This window comes from Cynocephalus volans, chromosome 10 (genome assembly GCF_027409185.1).
Source record: "Cynocephalus volans isolate mCynVol1 chromosome 10, mCynVol1.pri, whole genome shotgun sequence".
Lineage (NCBI taxonomy): Eukaryota > Metazoa > Chordata > Mammalia > Dermoptera > Cynocephalidae > Cynocephalus > Cynocephalus volans.
The window spans coordinates 83,233,417-83,255,023 of record NC_084469.1 but is presented as its reverse complement, the minus strand read 5'-3'; the positions used below and the strand labels follow the sequence as shown (position 1 = coordinate 83,255,023).

The 21,607-nt window shown below is 35.1% G+C and overlaps 1 protein-coding gene across 1 annotated transcript in view; it reads right to left on the bottom strand.

Moving 5' to 3' along the window:
* ITFG1 (integrin alpha FG-GAP repeat containing 1) overlaps window positions 1-21,607 on the bottom strand; it is a 256,540-nt gene that overhangs the window by 83,248 nt on the left and 151,685 nt on the right. The window contains exons 11-12 of the mRNA XM_063110734.1: window positions 19,635-19,785; window positions 17,914-18,022 (exon numbers count right to left, since the gene is read on the bottom strand). Coding sequence (XP_062966804.1) covers window positions 17,914-18,022; window positions 19,635-19,785 — 260 coding nt within the window. The remainder of the gene's footprint in view (window positions 1-17,913; window positions 18,023-19,634; window positions 19,786-21,607) is intronic.

The window sequence follows — 21,607 nt, the reverse complement described above, 5'->3', positions numbered from 1 at the left end:
CTCCAGAAAGATTATCAAACATCTTTTTAGTGGACATTCATGGATCTTCTGGTAGATGCCGAGCTCTGAACATGAACGTACTTTCCAATGCTCTTCCTTAATCCTCTCATCAAGACTGAGAAAGAAGTCTAATTGTCCCCACCCCTCCTCCTTTCTTTTTCAGAAGAGAGCACTGAAGCTTAGGCCCATACATTATTCAAGATCACATAGTGAATGGAACTCTTTTTCATGACTTTGGCCACTACCTTTAACAAGACACTAACTCATTTGAAGAACACATTTCCTGCTATTATGAAAGATGGGAAATTGATGAACCATTGGATTATTTTATTTTCCATACAAAATAAAATATCTGTGTCTTATTTAGCACAGTCAAGAGTATATAATCAAAATTACATAACAGTCTCTCTCATTTTGTATATAATAGGGTAAAAATTTGGTTCCTCCATCTAGTTTTGTTTTTGATAAGACTTCCTGTCAAATTTGAAGTATCACATTATGGCAGTAGGATCAGAATAAGATTTGAATGTAACCTTAACTTCTCCACATCTTAGAGCTTTTCTCCCCTAAGGAATTTTACACATTTATTATTAGTCAAACTAGGTATTAAACATGAATATATAAATCATCTATATATATGTCATATATATGTGTTCTAAAAAGAGATGTTTACATAACACAAAAGAACATGCACTTCCTTGGTTTTTGTAACCACAGATTCAAGAAAGAACAATACTAATCCTTGAGCTTAATTACCATGCATAATATTGTTTAATTAGGAATTCAGAACTCCCAACATAATATTATAAAGGTTAGCCTGTTCTCAGTCTGAAATTATTATTTCACCTACAAAACAACTTGACCTTTTCCCAGTGACATCTACATGGCTACTGCAGCAGGTAAGGCAGACTTAGACTGTGTGGCTTCTGGGCTCTACCAGTTATGTATGTTTGACATAAGAAAAAGAAAAAAAAATTATGTCTTTAGCCAGTTTGGGTAATTATACTGCTTTTGTTAAGAAATGCTATAAAAGTAAGTAAAATTTTACTTTTAGTGATTTTACTTTTTAGCACTGGCCTTATTACCAAAATCCTCTGTGACCTACCCTTTAGTTTTCCTTTCTGCAAAAAAGACACCCCACTTACATACATACTTCATATATCTTCTTCTTTTGAGATAAAGAAATTTTAAAAAGTCTCAAAACATTAGGTTTCTTGAAATTTATAGACCACATCAAGAAAATTTTTATTTGCACTTTTCTCCTCTTATTTTTTAGTATGTTAATGTGACAGACTCATCAGGAATATGATTTAAAACATAGTTTATTAAAATTGGATATAAGTTCTTCAAAAAAGAAAGAAAGAACTGAATTAAATGCTGCTGGGAAGCACAACATAGTTTCATATGTGTTGTTAGTTCATCTTCTGTTATTAATAGTCATGTCCCCACACCCCCACCCCCAGTTTCTGTTTGTACCAGATTAATTATACTAAGTCTTCAGGTCATGAGTGTTGATTAGAGTAAATGTCAAAGTGACTGCTTAACACCAACACTGGCTAAAAGCCATAAGCTCCATTTCTTTTGGGCATCCTATTCCTTAAGTACAGGAAATCTCATCAAGTAGGCCTATCTCTTCCTGTGTCAGCTAATGCAAAATGTGGTCGTGAGTAAATCACTTCACCTCTCTCTCATTTACTGTTTTGGAAAAATGTTTAAAGTAACACACCTGGATAAAATAATTAATAAGGTTAATAAGAACTCTCAAATTCTATGATTCCAAACTGGGATCTATATTGCTATTAGGTAGTCTGAGGTGCTTAATACTCTGCCCTACTGCAGAGGAAAGTGGTCTGGGTTTAAAGGGCCCTTTGTGTAAGTTTGCTCACATATGATATAATTATCTTGAAAAGGGAAGCTTTGAATAGTCAGGGTCTGAATGAATGAGACTGGATCATGGAAAATACATTCTCTGTAAAGTCAGAAATAAGAGCAGAACCAGGAGTGTAACTTGTTATTCTATAATTTTCTCCTTCTCTTTCTTCTTACATAATATATAACATTATACTATTTTAAAAAGGTATATATCCTCATGTATTTTCATTTAAAAATTACCATATATAGGATATTATTATTTGATACAACCATGTAAAACACTTGGCAGGAAACATGGCTCATGATAAACAATAATATGAGCTACTTTTGTTTTTTTTGAAAACAAATTGTAGATTCTATAATTCTGGATTCTAGGATTTAAAAGTATAAGCTTTCATTGCTGCAGCTTCTCTTGGTGTGCTTGAAACTTCAGAAACCAGCAGAAGCCAGCAGAGAATGCTCATGGTAGTTATATCTAAGTGGCAAAGAGCATAGTTTTTAAAAATACTTTTCCAGACCTCCCAAATGTTTTCTAATAGGCTTACTTTGTAATCAGAAAACAAGCCAAAATAAAAACAAAACCAAAACCTTAACAATAAAAAGTAAATAATGCTTTAAAGTTCTCTTGCATAATCGAAAAAGCAAACAGGTAGACTCTGAAGGCATTTCTACAAACGTCACCCAGAAATGACAATTTTAAGACTCCATAATGTCAAGCTTATGAATAATTAAAAAGTACCAGTAGTCTATTAAATGAGTACAAGAATGTAATTTCGAGTGATATGAGATTAAAAATTTCATCATTTGTGCTTTAGTCAGGAAAAAAAAGACTACTAAATGCTCCAAAGCTGAATTTACTATTAGTACAGAAAAAGTCCATGTTCTAAAAGTGGGACAATTATATTTTTGATGTAAAAGTATATGGATAAGAGTGAAGCAAAATTTATTTGTCTTAAACAACTAATAACAGCTGGAAAGGTACACTAAAATACATAAGTAGCTCATTATGAAAAGAGAAATTTAACAGGACAGACACTTGTATAAAATTCCAGCCGTCTACTATTTGTGTTGTTTGCCACTGTGAGCTTCTTCAAGGCAAGGACTGTTTTTGTTTGGTTGGTTTTTAAGTATCTCTCTACGTTGCTCATTTCAAGTATCACTAAATATTTTCTAACTAGCTGATCTTGAATAAACCATAGTATAATCTAGAAGTTTAAGCATTTTTAACTATTTCATAAACTTTTATAACTATATATTATTTGTACTCATATTACAAAATTCTATATAGATTTGTTATAACATTTTATAATACTCCTTTAAATGAATTGTTCCCAAAATTAATCTCTAATACTCCTAGAATTTCAAAACCAAATAAGTTCTATTGGTGTACAGTTAACCCAGGAATCTATAATTAACAATGTTATCAACTGACTAGAAGAGAGGAGATCAAATGTTGACATCACAAAGAAATGATTAAGTTTTACAATGATGCATATGCTAATTATCCTGATTAGATCATCACACATTGTATAAATGTATTGAAATATAAGTCTGTACCCCATAAATATGTATAATCAGCATGTTTCAATAAAAAATTAATAAAAAAGATTAATAAAATATGACTATATATGAAGATAGCCTATTTGAAGAATTAAACGAAAAACGGTAATTAAAATATTTAATAAGCTATGTGAAGTACTGGTTATTAGTAGATTTAATTAGTTTAAAATATGGCTAATGGAATGTGCAATTCATAAGTATCCTTTAAAATGACACTGCTTAGGATCTTACCATTTCATGTTAAACCACATTATATATTATAGCTCATTTATTCTTAAAGATACTTAAAGTGTAAAAATTTGGCTTCTAGCTTTGTGATTCAGTTTATATTAGTATGTCACACAAATGAAAAAAACAAAATATAGTAATAATCATGCATAAGTACTATAACACTAAACCAATATGCAGGTTGGAAGAAGGACAAATTGAATAAAGTCAAAGCTGTAAAGACAATACTGTATAATGGTTTTAGTAGCATTTAAAGTAAAAAATTCTTGCCTGGATATGCGTAACTGTTCACATTCGTTTTTCGGAAATGTCTTTAATTTTTGTTTCTTTAAGACATCTGAATACAAAGCAAACATTATAATGTCTCTACCAATTAAAAGTTCCCCCACCCCAAGCCATTTTTGTCATTTAGACATTATTTTAGATACTCTAGAAAGACTTTTTTGTGTTTGATACTCATTATCTATCTTTCATTCATTATTTTCTTAAATTATAGAATTACATGATTTTTGTAAAAAACTTACAAAGTTTTTTAAACATATAAAGGAAAAACATATAAAGTAAAAAATGATCTTTCAAGTATTTTTAATCCTGTTCTCCATGCATACAAACATATTATGAATTAAATGTGGTAGGTATATATTTTATATATGTATATACATATAAATATATTTTATACACGTATAAATTTGCTAAAATTTTTGCTAAATTCAAAAGCTTGGACCTTAAAGAACATATGAGACAAAAAAATGATAAGTATGTAAGGCGACGGATATGTTAATTAGCTTGGTTTAATTATTTCACAATGTACATGTATATTAAAACATAGAATTGTACACTGTGGATATAAAAAATAAATAAATGGAAAAAAGAATTAAAAAACCCAAAAACATATGGGTTCTATGTAAGTATGTTTGAAAGAACTTTTAGTAAACAATTTCAAGTGGAAAACATATTTATCTCCCTTAATTCCCTAAATATCACTGCAATGATTTTTAAAAAATATATAAATGGCAGATATTTTGAGAAATTTGTAAAGGATATCTGACAGGTGAATAAAACTGAGAAAAGAACTAATTAGTGCTGGCAAGGTCAGAGAGCCACTGGGGCAATAGTTGATGAAAAACCTTCACCTCAGAGCCACAGCCGCCGAGAACATGAGCAAGCAGGCTGGGGAAAGGGGGAGCTGAAGGTGTCTGGGAACTTGGCCACAGGCTTATAATAGGAATAGCTACACTTGTTACTTGGTGTTTCTTGATAGCTAAGTAAGTGGGGAATTCACTGGTACTTCTAAATAGTGCCCTAAATAACTTCAGAGTGTTGCCAAACAAACAAACAAACAAACAAACAAACAAACAAACAAACAAACAAACTTCCGAGCCTACAGGGTAAAATAACACAAAAAGTCTCAGCAAAGCAGCAAATGCTTCCCTGTAACTTGCCTTTTCTCTTTCCCATTTGAAAGCACAACTCTGTTTAGACTCCAGAACCTGAAGACTCCTTTCCCCTACTTTAGGCCACAGGAGTGAGTCAGGGACTCTTGCAGGATCCCCGGCTAATGACTCATAGAGAAAGTGGTTGCAGTTCAACTGTAACACGTTACTTTTACTGTGTTATCTGAGAGCTCCCAAGCCACCATCTTGCTCAAATACAGTTTCTACCCCTGGTCGGCTCCCCATGGGGAGGGAAGGAAGGGAGTGGTGGCAATCATCTGTGGGGCAGAACTGTACAGTGACACAATTGCTTTTGCCACCCATATTACCTACCAACAATGATTCTTTTCAGAAATATAAGCAGAGAAAAATCCTGAGACACATGAAGAAAAACAATAGCTTAAAAGAAGGAAACCAGAATGAGCAATCATATAAATGGTCCCCACCTAAGCAGAACATGCAGGAAAATTAGACAATTTCAAAGTCTATCATATTATGTATATGCAAGAAGAAAATGGAGCAATGTTTATAAAATTCTATACTAGTAAAATAAGTGTTAATATGTAAGGGCAAGAGGAATATATATATGTATATATACATATATATGTATATTTTTGGTGGCTGGCTGGTATGGGGAAGGAGGAAGATTTTTTTAAGACACACCAGTGCTCAGAAAATATATTAACTGTTGAACAACTTTTATGAAAATCACCTGAGGACTTAAGTACTCCACCAAAAGAAATAGGAAATAGGATGAAGAAAGAGAAAAACATGGTATATAAGAAAAATGGTAGCAATAAAGCAGGTAAAATTTAAGTTTCATTATTGATAATATGGTTGTAAACTGTTAGGAAACAATTTGCTTAATAGAAGTCACAAAAGGTGAAACAAAATTAGTCACCCAGAAGTAAACTTTCATATTATTTCAGCAAAATCTGGAGGCAGGAAAGGCAATAAAAGCTCAAGTATCCAAATTTCCTTAACTAAAAAACTGGGACATTTAGTATAGGCTGGTTTGAGTGTTAGAGTAACAGAATAATTTTAGAGCAAAATCAACTGTGGACATTGTAGATGACTTTAAAAGGGTAATTACGTACTAGTAACTGTCTGACTTAAGGCAAACAACTAATAATCAAAGGAAAGAGTAGAAGGGCATCTCAAAACAACTAGAAGGTTATATTTCTTCCAAATGATTGCTTTAAATTGGGATCTCATTTCTGTGACCTTTCTGTAAAGTATGTTATTAATATTTATGTTAATATCTTTAATGTGAAGCTATTCTATTTTCTAAAACTAAAATCTTTTGCAGAGAATTGGCTACCGCTAGGTCTTAGCTTGGTCTCAGATGTGTCTAATCCTTTTCTCATGATAATATTACTTAGATGGTAGTACTACTTAGTGGTATCTCTGATTTAGGCCAGGAAGTCACAGGCCAGAGATTCTTAAACTTTCCAGAGCAGACATTCTCAAGTCTCTTAGGGTTTTGTTTTTGTTATACCTTTTACCATAAAAATTCTAAACAAAATCTCAAACATATACAAAATTAAAAGTAATAGTATTATGAATCCTCCACACACTCCACACTGCAACTACTGTCAACAACATGGCCAATCTTGTTTTATCTATATCCCACCTTCCACTTCCTTGGATTACTTTAAAGAAAAACCTCAGACATGTCCTTTCATTCTCAAGTAATTTGTTTTTTCCCTATTTCATTCTTTAAAGAAATCTACTTTTTTCCTGAGCAGGACCATGATGTGTGTATAGGTATTGTTACTATAGTTATAATTTAGGGTCCGCTTTAAGAATAAAAACTGCAGTAATTTTATTAGGACAAATTTTTTTTTTATTCAACAGATACTAATCAAGGGCCTACTGTATTATCAATTAGTATCAATGAACAGAACCAACTAAATATGCACATTTTGACTTGATGTAAAATAAGTTTTCTGACAACTAAATTGAGGCATAAGAAGTTTGTGTTGCTTTATGAGGATATGAGCTCTCCTTCACCACGAGGCATTCAAGCAGAAGTCTGCTGAGATGCTGCATCAGGTTGGACTTGGGCAAGATACCTTCTGAGGCCTTTCTCATCTCCAAGTCTCCCTGATCTTGTTTTTGTAATTTTTAAAAATGTAGATGAATAAATACCAAGGAAGGATTCAGGATCCTAAATTATATGTATGGATTTTTCCACATGGGCAATTTCAAAATGATCAATATTAAAAAAAAAAAAAGTCAAACCTGTTTTACACCAAGAACTGCCTTCTCTCTTTAGCATAGCGTTACAAATATTATTACAACTTGGAATTTGAATCCCTTATCAATGTTAGAAGTAAATCAGAGCATAAGATTTTCCTATTCCACAACTGAAAACCTATGTCCTAGGAAAGAGCCTACAGACTGAAGCATGATAAGCAATGGCATCACATGCCCTCACGCTAGTTAGCAAATTTGTAGCACGAATAGAAAATTCTCTCACATTCTTTTTTAAGAGCACAAAACAGAAATTTTAGTATAAAAGTGGCTTTGAGGCTTGGAGAACTTGCTGAGTGCAGGGAGAACTTGATTTGTCTTAATATACAAATTAATATCTCTTTCACTTGAAATTTTCCTTACTCCTCAATGCTTAATATCTGTTCTAGAAAGGATTAATCTTCAATCCATCAAGGTATACACATGAACATATCACACTCAGATGAACTAAGTAAGAACTTTGTATTTTTCTTAAGGTTTCAAATTTGAGAAAATAGTTCCTTTAAAGTACACTGGCAAAACTCAAACAAACGATACAAATCCTACAGCTATCTCATTAAACAGAAAGAAAACAACATTTTGAAAGAGAATTATTAAACTGAATTTAATGTATATTTTTGAAGCAAATAACATTTATTCTACGTTAGAGCGAAGGGTTATTTTTACAGTATCCCACTAAGGAAATGAGAGAAACCCCTTCTTAATCATTGTGTGTCACTCTTTCTGTACATTTTTGATATAAGCATGGGAAATTATGTAATTTAGACATTCTAGTCACAGAGAATCTGAAAAGATGTGCATGCTTGAGAATTAAACCAGGAAAGGGTAACTCATACACTAGGGTATTTCAGTTTTCTTTTTTCAAGATATGAACTATTGATTGGCTGTGTCCCTGATATCAGAAAATTGGTAAAGGTAGAAATTTTGTCCTTGAATTGTAGTTTCGTATTTCGGTATATGTTAGTCTGTTTTCCGTTACTTAGAATACCGGAAACTGGGTCATTCACAACAAAATAAAATTTATCTTACAGTTTTCGAGGCTGGGAAGTTCATAGTCCAGGGAACACATCTGGTGAGGCTTTTTCAATGTCTACAGTGACACAAGGTATCACATGGCAAAAGGCCTGAGCAAGAGAGGGCTAACCTCCTCACTTGCTCTCCTTTTAAAGCCATCAGAACCACAACCATTACTTTATGAACGCATCAATCCATTCACAAGGGCATAATCATCACAATCTAATCACCTCTTAAACACCGCACCTTTCAATTACCATAACAGGATTTCTCACTCTCTTAACATTGATAATAATGGGGGTCAACTTCCCAAGACATGAACTTTTGGGGGACACATTTAACCCACAGCAGAGTAGAATGCTTCCTAGAGACAGAAAATGGGGGTCAGAGGCATCAAGTGTTGCCTGGGTACTAGAGAAGAAGGTAGTATTCTTAAATCGAAATAGCAAATCCGTGTCCCAAAAGGTAGCTGACCATTCATTTAACATAAATTTCCTGAATGCCTCCCATTTGCCAGGCCCTGTGTTAGGCACAGGGGGAATCAAAGACAGATAAGACACATACTACCTTTAAGTTCCTTAGACTATCCTAATATCCTAGGTGAGAGGGAGGCTAATGCTAATGACACAAATAAATAAACCTAGATTTCAGAGTGCTTCTCAAATATCCTGGAATGAATAAAAGGAGGAGAGGAGATTATAAGTTATATTAAAATAAATGGAGACTAACAGTGAGCTGCTCCTTACAAAGGAGTATGATTCTAGTGATCCAAGGTCACAGGACTGATTTTTTGAGAAGTTTTCATCCTAGAGATTATATGACTTCTGTTGAATCTTCCCTTGGGAACCAAAGTTTGGATTAGTCAAATGGCTGTACTGGATTTGGTAATTTATCCCTAAGAGTTGACAATGCTTTTTCCAACAGCCCTCTGTTTTAATTAACTGAACCAGGTTGTTCTAACTATATATATAATTAGGGTTAGCAAAAGTTTTAAGGATTTCCTATCTTCTTACCTAAAGGTTTAAAGTTGAAGAAAAACCAATGAGAAAAAAAAATATACTTCCCATCATGGTGTCAATGCAGCTTTTTCTAGTGACTTACATAGTTCAAATCAGTGGTTTTCAACTTTGGCATCATATTGACATCACCTGGGAAGCTTGAAAAAATACTATCCCCCCCAGGCAGGTCAAGATGGCAGAAGAGGAGAGCTGCCTGCCGCTTTTCTGCCACAAGTAGAAGCAGCCTGAGGCCCGCGCCAGATGCAGCTGTAGCAGAATCAGTGCAAAGGAACGGCTTCGAAAGGGTGTCTTTACCCTGCTGAGAACCGGGAATCTTCCCCCAACCTGCGCGCGCGACCCGCCGGTGCGCCACCGCCCGCGTCCCAGCCAGACGTGGAAACATGGAGGCCTGAGCCGGCCGTGTGTCACCCCGGGCTGCAATGGTGACGCGGCTTCTGACCCCCCCGCCCCCACCTGCCGTCCCTGGAGCTGGAAGCGAATCAACCAGCAGCAGAGACAGGGACACATACAGCGGGAGAGGCAGAAGCTCCGCAGAGACCACAGGCCCTGTGGGCCGCCACTGCCTGATCCAACAGGTAGGCTTCACCACGGCCACCCGGCTTCATTCCCAGCCCAGCCCAGTGCACACAGAGTGGGGAGTCGTCTGGCAGGAGAGACAGGAACTCCACAGGGTCCACGCTGCTGCTGCGCACTCCAGCAGCACGTAGGCTTCACCGCTGCCACCCGGCTCCATCCCAAGCCCAGCCTAGTGCGCACAGAGCAGGGAGACATCCTGCAGGGGAAGGGGAAGCTCTGCGGAGACCACACGCTCTGCGGTGCCTCAGCGCATCCCAGCAGCCCGGGCCAGAGTGCAGGGAACAGGGAGTCACTGAGGCAGCCATACCAAATTGGCAACCACAGCAACATCTTAGTCAGTCAATAGTGTCAAACCTGTGGACTGTGAAACCCCCTGCCACAATGAATAAGCATCAAAGAAAAGATACCAGAAATACAAAAAATCAAGAAAGTACACCACCAAAAGATAATAAATCTCAAGCTCTAGATCCTACAGAACAAGAAGCCCTTGAAATGACTGACAAGGAATTTCGAGTGATAATTCTAAGGAAGCTGAATGAGATACAAGAAAGCTCAGCTAGACATCGAGGAAAAGTATACAGGACCTGAAAGAGGAAATGTACAAGGAAATCAATGCCCTGAAAAAAAATGTAGCAGAACTTGCTGAACTGAAGAAGTTATTCAGTGAAATAAAAAACACAACGGACAGTTTAACCAACAGGCTTGTGGAAGTTGAAGAGAGAACCTCTGAACTTGAAGATGGGCTGTTTGAAATAACACAAGCAGAAAACAAAAAAAGAAAAAAGAATCAAAGGCATTGAAGAAAATCTGAGAGAGATATCAGACAACCTCAAGCGCTCAAATATCCGAGTCATGGGTATTCCAGAAGGGGAGGAAAAAGGAGATTGCATTGAAAACATATTCAACAAAATAGTGGCAGAAAACTTCCCAGGTATAGGAAAAACACAGATCTTCAGATCGAGGAAGCTCAACGATCTCCAAACATATTCAACCCAAAAAGGTCTTCTCCAAGACATGTTATAGTCAAATTGGCAAAACTCAAAGACAAAGAGAGAATCTTAAAAGCTGCAAGAGAGAAGCGTCAAATCACCTATAAGGGAGCCCCAATCAGGCTAACATCAGACTTTTCATCACAAACCCTAAAAGCTAGAAAGGAATGGGATGATATATTCAAAATACTAAAAGACAAAGATTGCCAGCCAAGAATACTCTACCCTGCAAGGCTATCCTTCCAAAATGAAGGTCAAATAGTATATTTCTCAGACAAACAAAAACTGCGGGAGTTCACCACCACATGACCACCCTTACAAGAAATTCTCAAGGGAGTACTGGGTTTGGTTCCTGAAAAATAACTACCACTGCCATAAAAACCCAAGAAAAATCTAAACCCACTAGTATAATAAAAATGTCATTCATGAAGAGAAAACAAACAAACAAAAAGGCTATCTACAACCCACAGAACCAACAAACACAGAAAACAAACAGTAAATCAGAAAGCAAGGAACAAAAGACACCTAAGACAACCAAATAACAATTAACAAAATAGTAGGAATAAATTAACACTATGCAATAACAACTCTTAATGTAAAAGGCTTAAATTCCCCAATCAAAAGACACAGACTGGCTGATTGGATTAAAAAGGAGGACCCAACTATATGCTGCCTTCAAGAGACCCACCTCACCCATAAAGACTCACATAGACTAAGAGTGAAAGGATGGAAAAAGATTTACCATGCAAACAGAAAAGAAAAATGAGCTGGAGTAGCTATTCTTATATCTGACAAAGTAGACTTTAAACTAAAAACCATAAAAAGAGACAATGAGGGACACTATGTAATGATAAAAGGACTGATCCATCAAGAAGACATAACAATCATAAATATGTATGCATCCAATGTTGGAGCAGCCAGATTTATAAAACAAACTCTATTAGACCTAAAGAAGGAAATAGCATATTTCCTTCTATATACCATACTAATATACCTTCTATATACCACACTAATACCATAATAGCAGGGGACCTGAACATCCCACTGTCAATATTGGACAGATCATCTAGGCAAAGAATCAGCAGAGACACACAAGATCTAAAAAATACTCTAGACCAATTGGACTTGGCAGATATCTACAGAACATTCCATCCAACAACCTCAGAATATTCATTCTTCTCATCAGCACATGGATCATTCTCCAGGATAGATCACATATTAGGTCACAAATGAAGTCTCAACAAATTCAAAAAAACTGGAATTATCCCATATATTTTCTCAGACCATAATGGATTAAAACTAGAAATCAATAACAAACGAAATTCTGGAAACTATACAAACACATGGAAATTAAACAGCATTCTACTTAATGACATATGGGTCCAAGAAGAAATCAAGCAGGAAATCAAAAAATTTATTGAAACTAATGAAAATAATGATACATCATACCAAAACCTGTGGGATACTGCAAAAGCAGTATTAAGGGGGAAATTTATTGCATTAAATGCTCACCTCAGAAGAATGGAATGATGGCAAGTGAACAACCTAACACTTCACCTTAAAGAACTAGAAAAACAAGAACAATCCAAACCTAAAGTTAGCAGACGAAAAGAAATCATTAAGATCAGAGCAGAACTGAATGAAATTGAAACCCAAAAAACAATACAAAAGATCAACGAATCAAAAAGTTGGTTTTTTGAAAAGATAAATAAAGTTGACAAACCATTAGCATGGCTAACAAAAAAAAGAAGAGAGAAGATTCAAATAACAAAAATTAGAAATGAAAAAGCTGATATTACAACTGATTCATCTGAAATACAAGAAATCATTCGAGATTACTATAAACAACTATACGCCAACAAATTTGAAAATCTGGAGGAAATGGATAAATTTCTGGACACACACAAGCTCCCAAAACTGAGCCATGAAGACGTAGAAAATCTGAACAGACCAATAACAATAAAGGAGATTGAAGCTGTTATCAGAAGGCTCCCAACAAAGAAAAGCCCAGGACCAGATGGATTCACAGCAGAATTTTACCAAACATTCAAACAGGAATTGACACCGATTCTTTACAGACTATTCCAAAAGATTGAAACGGACGCAAATCTCCCGAACTCTTTCTATGAAACAAACATCATCCTGATACCAAAACCAGGTAAAGATATAACCAAAAAGAAAACTACAGGCTGATATCCTTGATGAATATAGATGCAAAAATCCTCACTAAAATACTAGCAAACAGAATACAGCAACACATACATAAAATTATTCACCACGATCAAGTGGGATTCATCCCAGCGATGCAAGGTTGGTTCAACATACGCAAATCAATAAATGTGATACAGCATATTAATAAACTCAAACACAAGGACCATATGATCATCTCTATAGACGCTGAAAAAGTATTTGATAAAATTCAGCACTCATTCATGACAAAGACCCTCTATAAGTTAGGTATAGACCGAAAGTATCTCAACATAATTAAAGTCATATATGACAAACCCACTGCCAATATCATCCTGAATGGGGAAAAGCTGAAAGCTTTTCCTTTAAGAACAGGAACTAGACAAGGATGCCCACTCTCAGCACTCCTATTCAACATAGTGTTGGAAGTCCTAGCCAGAGCAATCAGAGAAGAGAAGGAAATAAAGGGCATCCAGATTGGAAAAGATGAAGTCAAACTGTCCCTGTTTGCAGATGACATGATCCCATATATCGAACAGCCTAAATCCTCTACAAAAAAACTCTTGGAGTTGATAAATGATTTCAGCACAGTAGCAGGATACAAAATCAACACACAAAAATCAGTAGCATTTCTATTCTCCAATAGTGAACATGCAGAAAGAGAAATCAAGAAAGCCTGCCCATTTACAATAGCCACCAAAAAAATAAAATACTTAGGAATTGAGTTAACCAAGGATGTGAAAAATCTCTATAATGAGAATTACAAACCACTGCTGAGAGAAATCAGAGAGGATACAAGAAGATGGAAAGATATCCCATGCTCTTGGATTGGAAGAATCAACATAGTGAAAATGTCCATAATACCCAAAGTGATATACAAATTTAATGCAATACCCATCAAAATTCCAATGTCATTTTTCTCAGAAATGGAAAGAACTATCCAGACATTTATATGGAATAACAAAAGACCACGCATAGCCAAAGCAACGCTGAGCAAAAAAAATAAAGTTGGAGGCTTAACACTACCTGACTTTAAACTATACTACAAAGCTATAATAACCAAAACAGTATGGTACTGCGATAAAAACAGAGACACTGATCAATGGAATAGAATAGAGAACCCAGAAATCAACCCACACACCTACAGCCATCTGATCTTTGACAAAGGCACCAAGCCTATACACCAGGGAAGAGACTGCCTCTTTAGCAAATGGTGCTGGGAGAACTGGATATCAATATGCAGGAGAATGAAACTAGACCCACACCTTTCACCATACACTAAAGTCAACTCAAAATGGATTAAAGAATTAAATATATACCCTGAAACAATAAAACTTCTTAAATAAAACATAGGAGAGACACTTCAGAAAATAGGACTGGACACAGACTTCATGAATACGACCCCAAAAGCATGGGCAACCAAAGGAAAAATAAACAAATGGGATTATATCAAACTAAAGAGCTTCTGCACAGCAAAAGAAACAATTAACAGAGTTAAAAGACAACCAACAGAGTGGGAGAAAATATTTGCAAAATATACATCTGACAAAGGATTCATATCCAGAATATACAAGGAACTCAAACAACTTTACAAGAAAAAAACCAGCAACCCAATTAAAAAATGGGCAAAAGAGCTAAGTAGGTATTTCTCTAAGGAAGATATACAAATGGCCAACATATGAAAAAATGCTCAACATCACTCAGCATCTGGGAAATGGAAATCAAAACTACAGTGAGATACCATCTCACCCCAGTTAGGATGGCTAAAACCCAAAAGACTCTGAACGATAAATGCTGGCGAGGTTGTGGAGAAAAAGGAACTGTCATACATTGTTGGTGGGACTGCAAAATGGTGCAGCCTCTATGGAAAATGGTATGGAGGTTCCTCAAACAATTGCAGATAGATCTGCCATACGACCCAGCTATCCCACTGTTGGGAATATACCCAGAGGAATGGAAATCATCAAGTTGAAGGTATACCTGTTCTCCAATGTTCATCGCAGCACTCTTTACAATAGCCCAGAGTTGGAACCAGCCCAAATGTCCATCATCAGATGAGTGGATTCGGAAAATGTGGTACATCTACACAATGGAATACTACTCAGCTATAAAAATGAATGAAATACTGCCATTTGCAACAACATGGATGGACCTTGAGAGAATTATATTAAGTGAAACCAGTCAGGCACAGAAAGAGAAATACCACATGTTCTCACTTATTGGTGGGAGCTAAAAATAAATAAATAAATTCACACACACACACACACACACACACACACACACACACACACACACACACACAGACACACACAGACACACACACACAGACACAAAAACTGGGCGGGGGGAGAAGACATAACAACTACAATTCCTTGAAGTTGATACAACAAGCAAACAGAAAGGACATTGTCGGGAGGGAGGGGGGAGAGGGAGGAGGGAGGTATCAGTAATGGGCCACCATAATCAACCACATTGTATATCGATAAAATAAAATTATGAAAAAAATAATAATAATAAAATAAAAAAAATAAGATAAATAAAAACATACGATCCCCCCCTAATAAATATATATATACTTCTAACGCAGAAGTTGATAGCATAATAAATAAGCATTATATTTTTATTTTTTAACCTCTAAAATAGCCAAATAATACCTTCTTGAAAATGGCAAAGGAAAGGAGATGGTCAAATGAATTGTAAGTAAGTATTTTGTGGCTGCAGCCATAATGAAGATGGGAGCTACTCTTAGTTTATCCAAATAAGAGTGAATTTGCTGTTTAGAAAGAATGGTTACACATTTTGTCAATTTCATCTCTCAAAATAAATCTCTCCACACATATAATTCTATTGCTTTTCTGTGTTCTGCTATTTATGTTCATTTCAAAACAGTGATAAATATTTTTACAAAGTACTTGTAATGTTTTACTCACAAACTGATAAGGCTGTCTTGATGTCAACTCTAATAATAGTAACACACAGTCACCTTCCAACACCAGTTCATGATAAAACTCTGAGCAAACTAGGAATAGGGGAAGTTCTTTAATATGATACAGAGTATCTACCAAAAAATTTACGTGTATAGCTAATATCATACTTAATGGTGAAAGATGAAATGCTTTCCCCTTAAAACTGGAATTAAGGCAACGATGTCTACTCTCATCATTCTTATTCAACATAGTAATGGAAATTCTATCCAGCACAAGCAAAGGAAATAAAAGGCATATTGATAAGAAAGAAAGAAATAAAACTGTCCCTTTGTAGATGACATGGTGGCCTACGTAGAAAATCCCAAGGAATCTATACAAAACTTTCTAGAATTAACAAGTCATTTGAACAAAGGTGCAGTATATAAGATCAACACAAAAATCAATTTCATTTCTACATACTAAAACGTGGGAACCAAACTTAAAAACACTGTAACATTATTACCATTCCAGAGAAAATAAAATACTTAGGTATACCCTTAACAAAATATGTATTGGATCCTTATGATGAACATGGGTATCAGGTGGAGGAGACAGCTGACATGGCTGGGAATTGGTTACAGTGAGCAAATATGACAGTACTTCAAAAAGAATGGAAAGATTCTTGTTATTTTTCAATCCTACTTTTCCACGAACTTTTTGAAATACCCTTGTAAGTAGCATATAGAGGAGAATGGGAGCCACATTTCTCACTGCTAGGGATGATATCTACAAACACAGAAAAGACTGGAAAGAACCCTGATATGCTGTGTTGGATTAGGAATGGAAATATTGATACAAATTAACGGTTTTATAGTACATGTAAATATAAACAGATGTAAAAATAGTTATAACAGTGTATATCTGTGTGTAAGTACGTGAAGCCATACCTGTATTTTCCTACCTCTGCCCATTGAAAGATCCTGGAAGAAATGACAACCCAATAGCAATGAGCATACTAAGTACCCAGAACTTGGTTTTTAAATTCCATTATCTGCTAAAAGGAACCAGAATTCCTTGAATAAATGTCTGATTCCAGGTTTGGGGAAAGGGAAGTACTAGATGAACAGCAGAATGCCAATTTATAAGTGTAAGAAATGATGAAAGCAGAGGATCATTATTTAACAAATACAGAAGTTGATTCAGGCAGGAGTTGTCAATAGACTCTTAAGGGTATTAGGTAGAAATTTGATAAGGAAAAGGATATTAAAGCAATTATCGGACTACCTCCCCACAAAATACTAATCAATGCAAAGGGGAAAACAGTGAATTTAAGGTGGAGAAACCTGGTGGTCATCATGACCAGGTGAGCAAGATTAACATCATGGTGATGGGACAGGTCAGTGGCATGTGCTTCCTGATGACACACTGACAAGCACATGGCATCAATTCTGCAATTTCTTGCAGTGAAATTTCTACAAAGAATTCATGACCTGAGTAAGGTAATGAGGAAACAGGGTTATCTTACAGAATGTAAAGCCTGTATTTTTTAAAACTGATAAGGACATGAAAAATAGGAAAAGAGGAACTATTCCAGACTGAAGAAGTCTGAAAAGATGTGATAAATGCAATAGATATTTCTGGACAGAATCCTGAACTAGAAAGAAAAAAGAGTCATTGTTGGGAAAGCTGGTGAAATTTGACCAAGGTCTATGTATAGAGAGAAAGGTATCATACCGAAGTTGATTTCCTGAATTGGAGGGTTGCACGTGGATTACATAGGAGTGTGTCCTTACTCTTCGGACATGTACATTGAGAGGCAGAGATAGAGAGAAAGAGAGAATAAAAGTAAATACTAATACTTAAAAATACTCACCAATGACTTTAACAAAATAAGCATCTGCTTCAAAGTTGTTTTTTAGTGTATGGATGGCAAAATCATTCTTTGTATATCCTTTACTTAGTACCACAATGTCCAAGATTCCCTGGAAAAAACATAAACAAAAATGGTAAGAAAAACTACTAGACCAACTGAAAAAAAAGATCATTAAAATGCATGGCATGATTATTATGTAAATGTAAACCTTATTTATTTGACCTAATGTTTAAAATAAAATTACTATTAAAAATATATATATACACACAACTTTAAATAGTAAAATATAAATAAAATAAAAAATATCTGTAATTTTAGTCCATGGAGATAACTGTTAGCATTTTGGTATATTTCCTTCCAGTCATATTTGCACGAAGTTTTAAAGGTCCCTGATATGGACTGTCAGATCCTTCCTAAACATCAGGAAGATGACCTTTTTATATGTCCTTGCCACCACTGCATAGTACTATTTTTTTTACTAAAAAAGGGGAAATGGGTGACCAGTTAGCTCAGTTGGTTAGAGCGCAGCCTTATAATACCAAGGTCATAAGTTCAGAACCTGGTACACTGTACCAGCCAGCTACCAAAAAAATAAAAAATAAAAAAGGGGGAAGCTTTTTTTTTTTTTTAACTGAATTTTACTGAAGAAAAAAGGTGTGCTTGTTTAAACTGACATTCCTCTGACTCTTTTCATGAGGCTGATCACTTATTATATTTTTTCATGTTAGCAACTTGGGCTTTTTCTGTAAATTGACTATGTTGTGTTTTTCCAGTTTGTGGTGACTTATATCAGTTCGTATATATCCTTTTATATTAAGGATATTAATTATTTGACTCTTTTGCAGCAAATTTATTTCCCAGATTTAAAAACAATTTAAAATTTCACTCATGATGTTTCTGAGGTACAGAAATTAAAAATTGATTCGTAGTCAATTCTCTTGATTTTTTCCTCCTTGTGCTATTTCTGCCAATTACTTTTACGCTTGGAAACTGCTAATGAAAAGTGAAAAAATACAAGATTTGATAGCAGGCAGGAACAGAGGAAAATAAGGACTTAAATAATTCATCATTTGAGAATAAGCCTCTCATAAAAACAAAACAAAACAAACCCAAAATGAGGCTAATGAAGATATAAATGTCCTGATAGGCATTTAACTTTTTAAAATAAATAATCTTGAAAAGATATATTGTGATACATTAACACTGGAATTTAACAGTTTTTTCTTCCAGAATTTATTATTTTTTTTTGAGTGGTAAACTGGCTTTTCACTTTAGAAAGGGAGAAACCAGAACTCTAAATGTCTTTCACAAGGTCACCTGGAAACCAAAGTCAGAGTCATAAGAATTTGTGGCAATAGATGCTACTTCCAGTTGACAAAAGTGAGTATAGTACTGGGTTCATTCTTCTGTGATCTTGCGCAGGTTCAAGGGTCTGTTATCTGTCAGCTGTGCTTTTTTCTACTGCTGAGCTTACAAATTAGCCAGTCTCAGAGCACGATTCTTTAGTGGTTTAATCCAAATAAGCACAAAATTAGATAAGAGCATTCTCATATTTGACTGTAGTGATCAGCCAGTGTCAATAAATTTGTTTCCACTACCATTTAACATTAAAAGGGGCTTTCTTGTATCATCTACATTTTCTGTTCAAATAGGGTAAAGCTAAAGTGAGACAAGGTGGATGGTAATTAAACTCCAAACACACAGGACAGCTCTGAACTCACATCTTCGTAAATGTCAAAGAAGGTGGCAACCATAGCATCCCTGATTTGATTTAGGTCCGACAGCTCCCAGTAGACTTTAAACATACGATGTGCCTCCTCACAGCTTGCATTATTACAGGGGACATTCTCCAGTAAAAAGGCCTGCTGATTGCTGTACAACAAAGGAAAGGCATCTTGTTAACATAACATATCAATGCTGTGCAGCATCAGCTGTGCTGTATTTCCTAGAATCAAAGGAGATTCCAGCCCCCCTTCCTTCTTTGCTACTCCACAGTCATTGTGACCCTCTGTTCCATTACTGAGTTCGTGATCACTGTCATTGTCCATTTAGATGTTTATTATTCCTCAATGAATAACTGCATTTTAACTGAAGACCCCTGATATCCCCAAGTCTTGTAAACCCAAAGCAGTGAATCTCCAATGATGGAATTTCAGCTGCTCTAATAGGCAGTAGGGTAGATATTGCTGAGCACCTCTCAGATAATAGAAGCATCATACTTTGCATATCCAAGGAGACCTCCTTCTTGAATCCCACTCTATAGGCAAAGTCGTTAAGAGTTTAGATTCTGGAACCAGATTACATGGATTCAAATCCTGGCTCTGTCATTTAGCACCTATGTGACCTTGAGCAAGTTATTTAACTTCTCTAAGACTCAGATTCTCATTTATAAACTGAGTAATAAGAGGGTTTATAGCATAAAATTGTTGTGAAGATGAAATGAGATACTGAATGGAAAGTACTTAGAATGATTCCTGGCATCCAGTTAGTACTCAGTGAAAGTGTTTATATTATCATCATTCTTATTATGTAGTGCAACACAATGCCATGTAAAAATATTTTCTTTAGATATAGAAGTAACTTTTGTAAAATGTGATTTTATGTAATGTCTCCTATTTATAGGCATTTTCCTAATATATATATATGTGTGTGTTCCCCACTTCATTTCCCTCCGTACACATAGAAAAATGAGAGACTAAAGGCTTAAACTTTACTGCTGCTCAATTTTTCTCTAATTATTTTAAATAAATCTATAAAAACAGATTTCCTTTTTTCATATAAAATGTTACTTTAGGTCTGAGGGATTTAGAAAAGAAAAAAAAAGCCTCAGGTACAACAAAGGAAAATTTCAAAATCTTTAACACAGACTGGAAACCTATGTACAAAATATTCAGCTTGTGTGATGTATACTAAATATATGATTGGCTTCAAATTATCCTTCTGGATAAAAAATTACAATATAAATAGTTTACCAGAACAATTATTTAACAAAGAAACGAATCTCTCAGACCATAACATTTACTTGGAAAACTTTAAGGTAACTTTGCTCAAGACCTAACATAGAACAGTATTCTTTCACTAGAAAGAATAAATTATTTCTTCTTTGTCTCCCTGTCTAATAACTGGTTTAAAAATTCTTATCTGTAATATTTTTTTCAGGTAACTTATCCATTCTACCTTTTTAGCTAAACAGTTTTCGAGTTATTTCATAGAGACGCAGCACACCCTATTTTGTTACTAGGAGATTATATTAAAACATGAGAACCTATGATAAAAAGCAGACTTTCTACAGTATTTTATAATCAATGCATCAATGGTAAACCTTTTGAGTGAGCGTGCACCCTTGCTTCCCTTTTCAAAGACACTGCATGGATTTATTATAACCCTGGTCAAAATTTCAAACATACAACTACCACCTACAACAAAAACCCTTACTGCTGTTGTGCAATTTAAAATGTTATTCTTAATTTTTGACATGAATTTGTAAAGATTATAAATGTCTTAGAGCTCACTAACTACCTTGGTCTTGTACTGTGGAACTTGGGATCTATAAAAGTTCAGTTCTTTTAAATTCTATTGAGCTCTACAGGTAAAGCCTAGCACCTTACCTTTAAAAATAAAATTTGATTTAAGCCCAGGAGGAAAGAACCTTGATCCATTTAGTTTGGAAACCCTTGGGGACAAACAGTCTTGC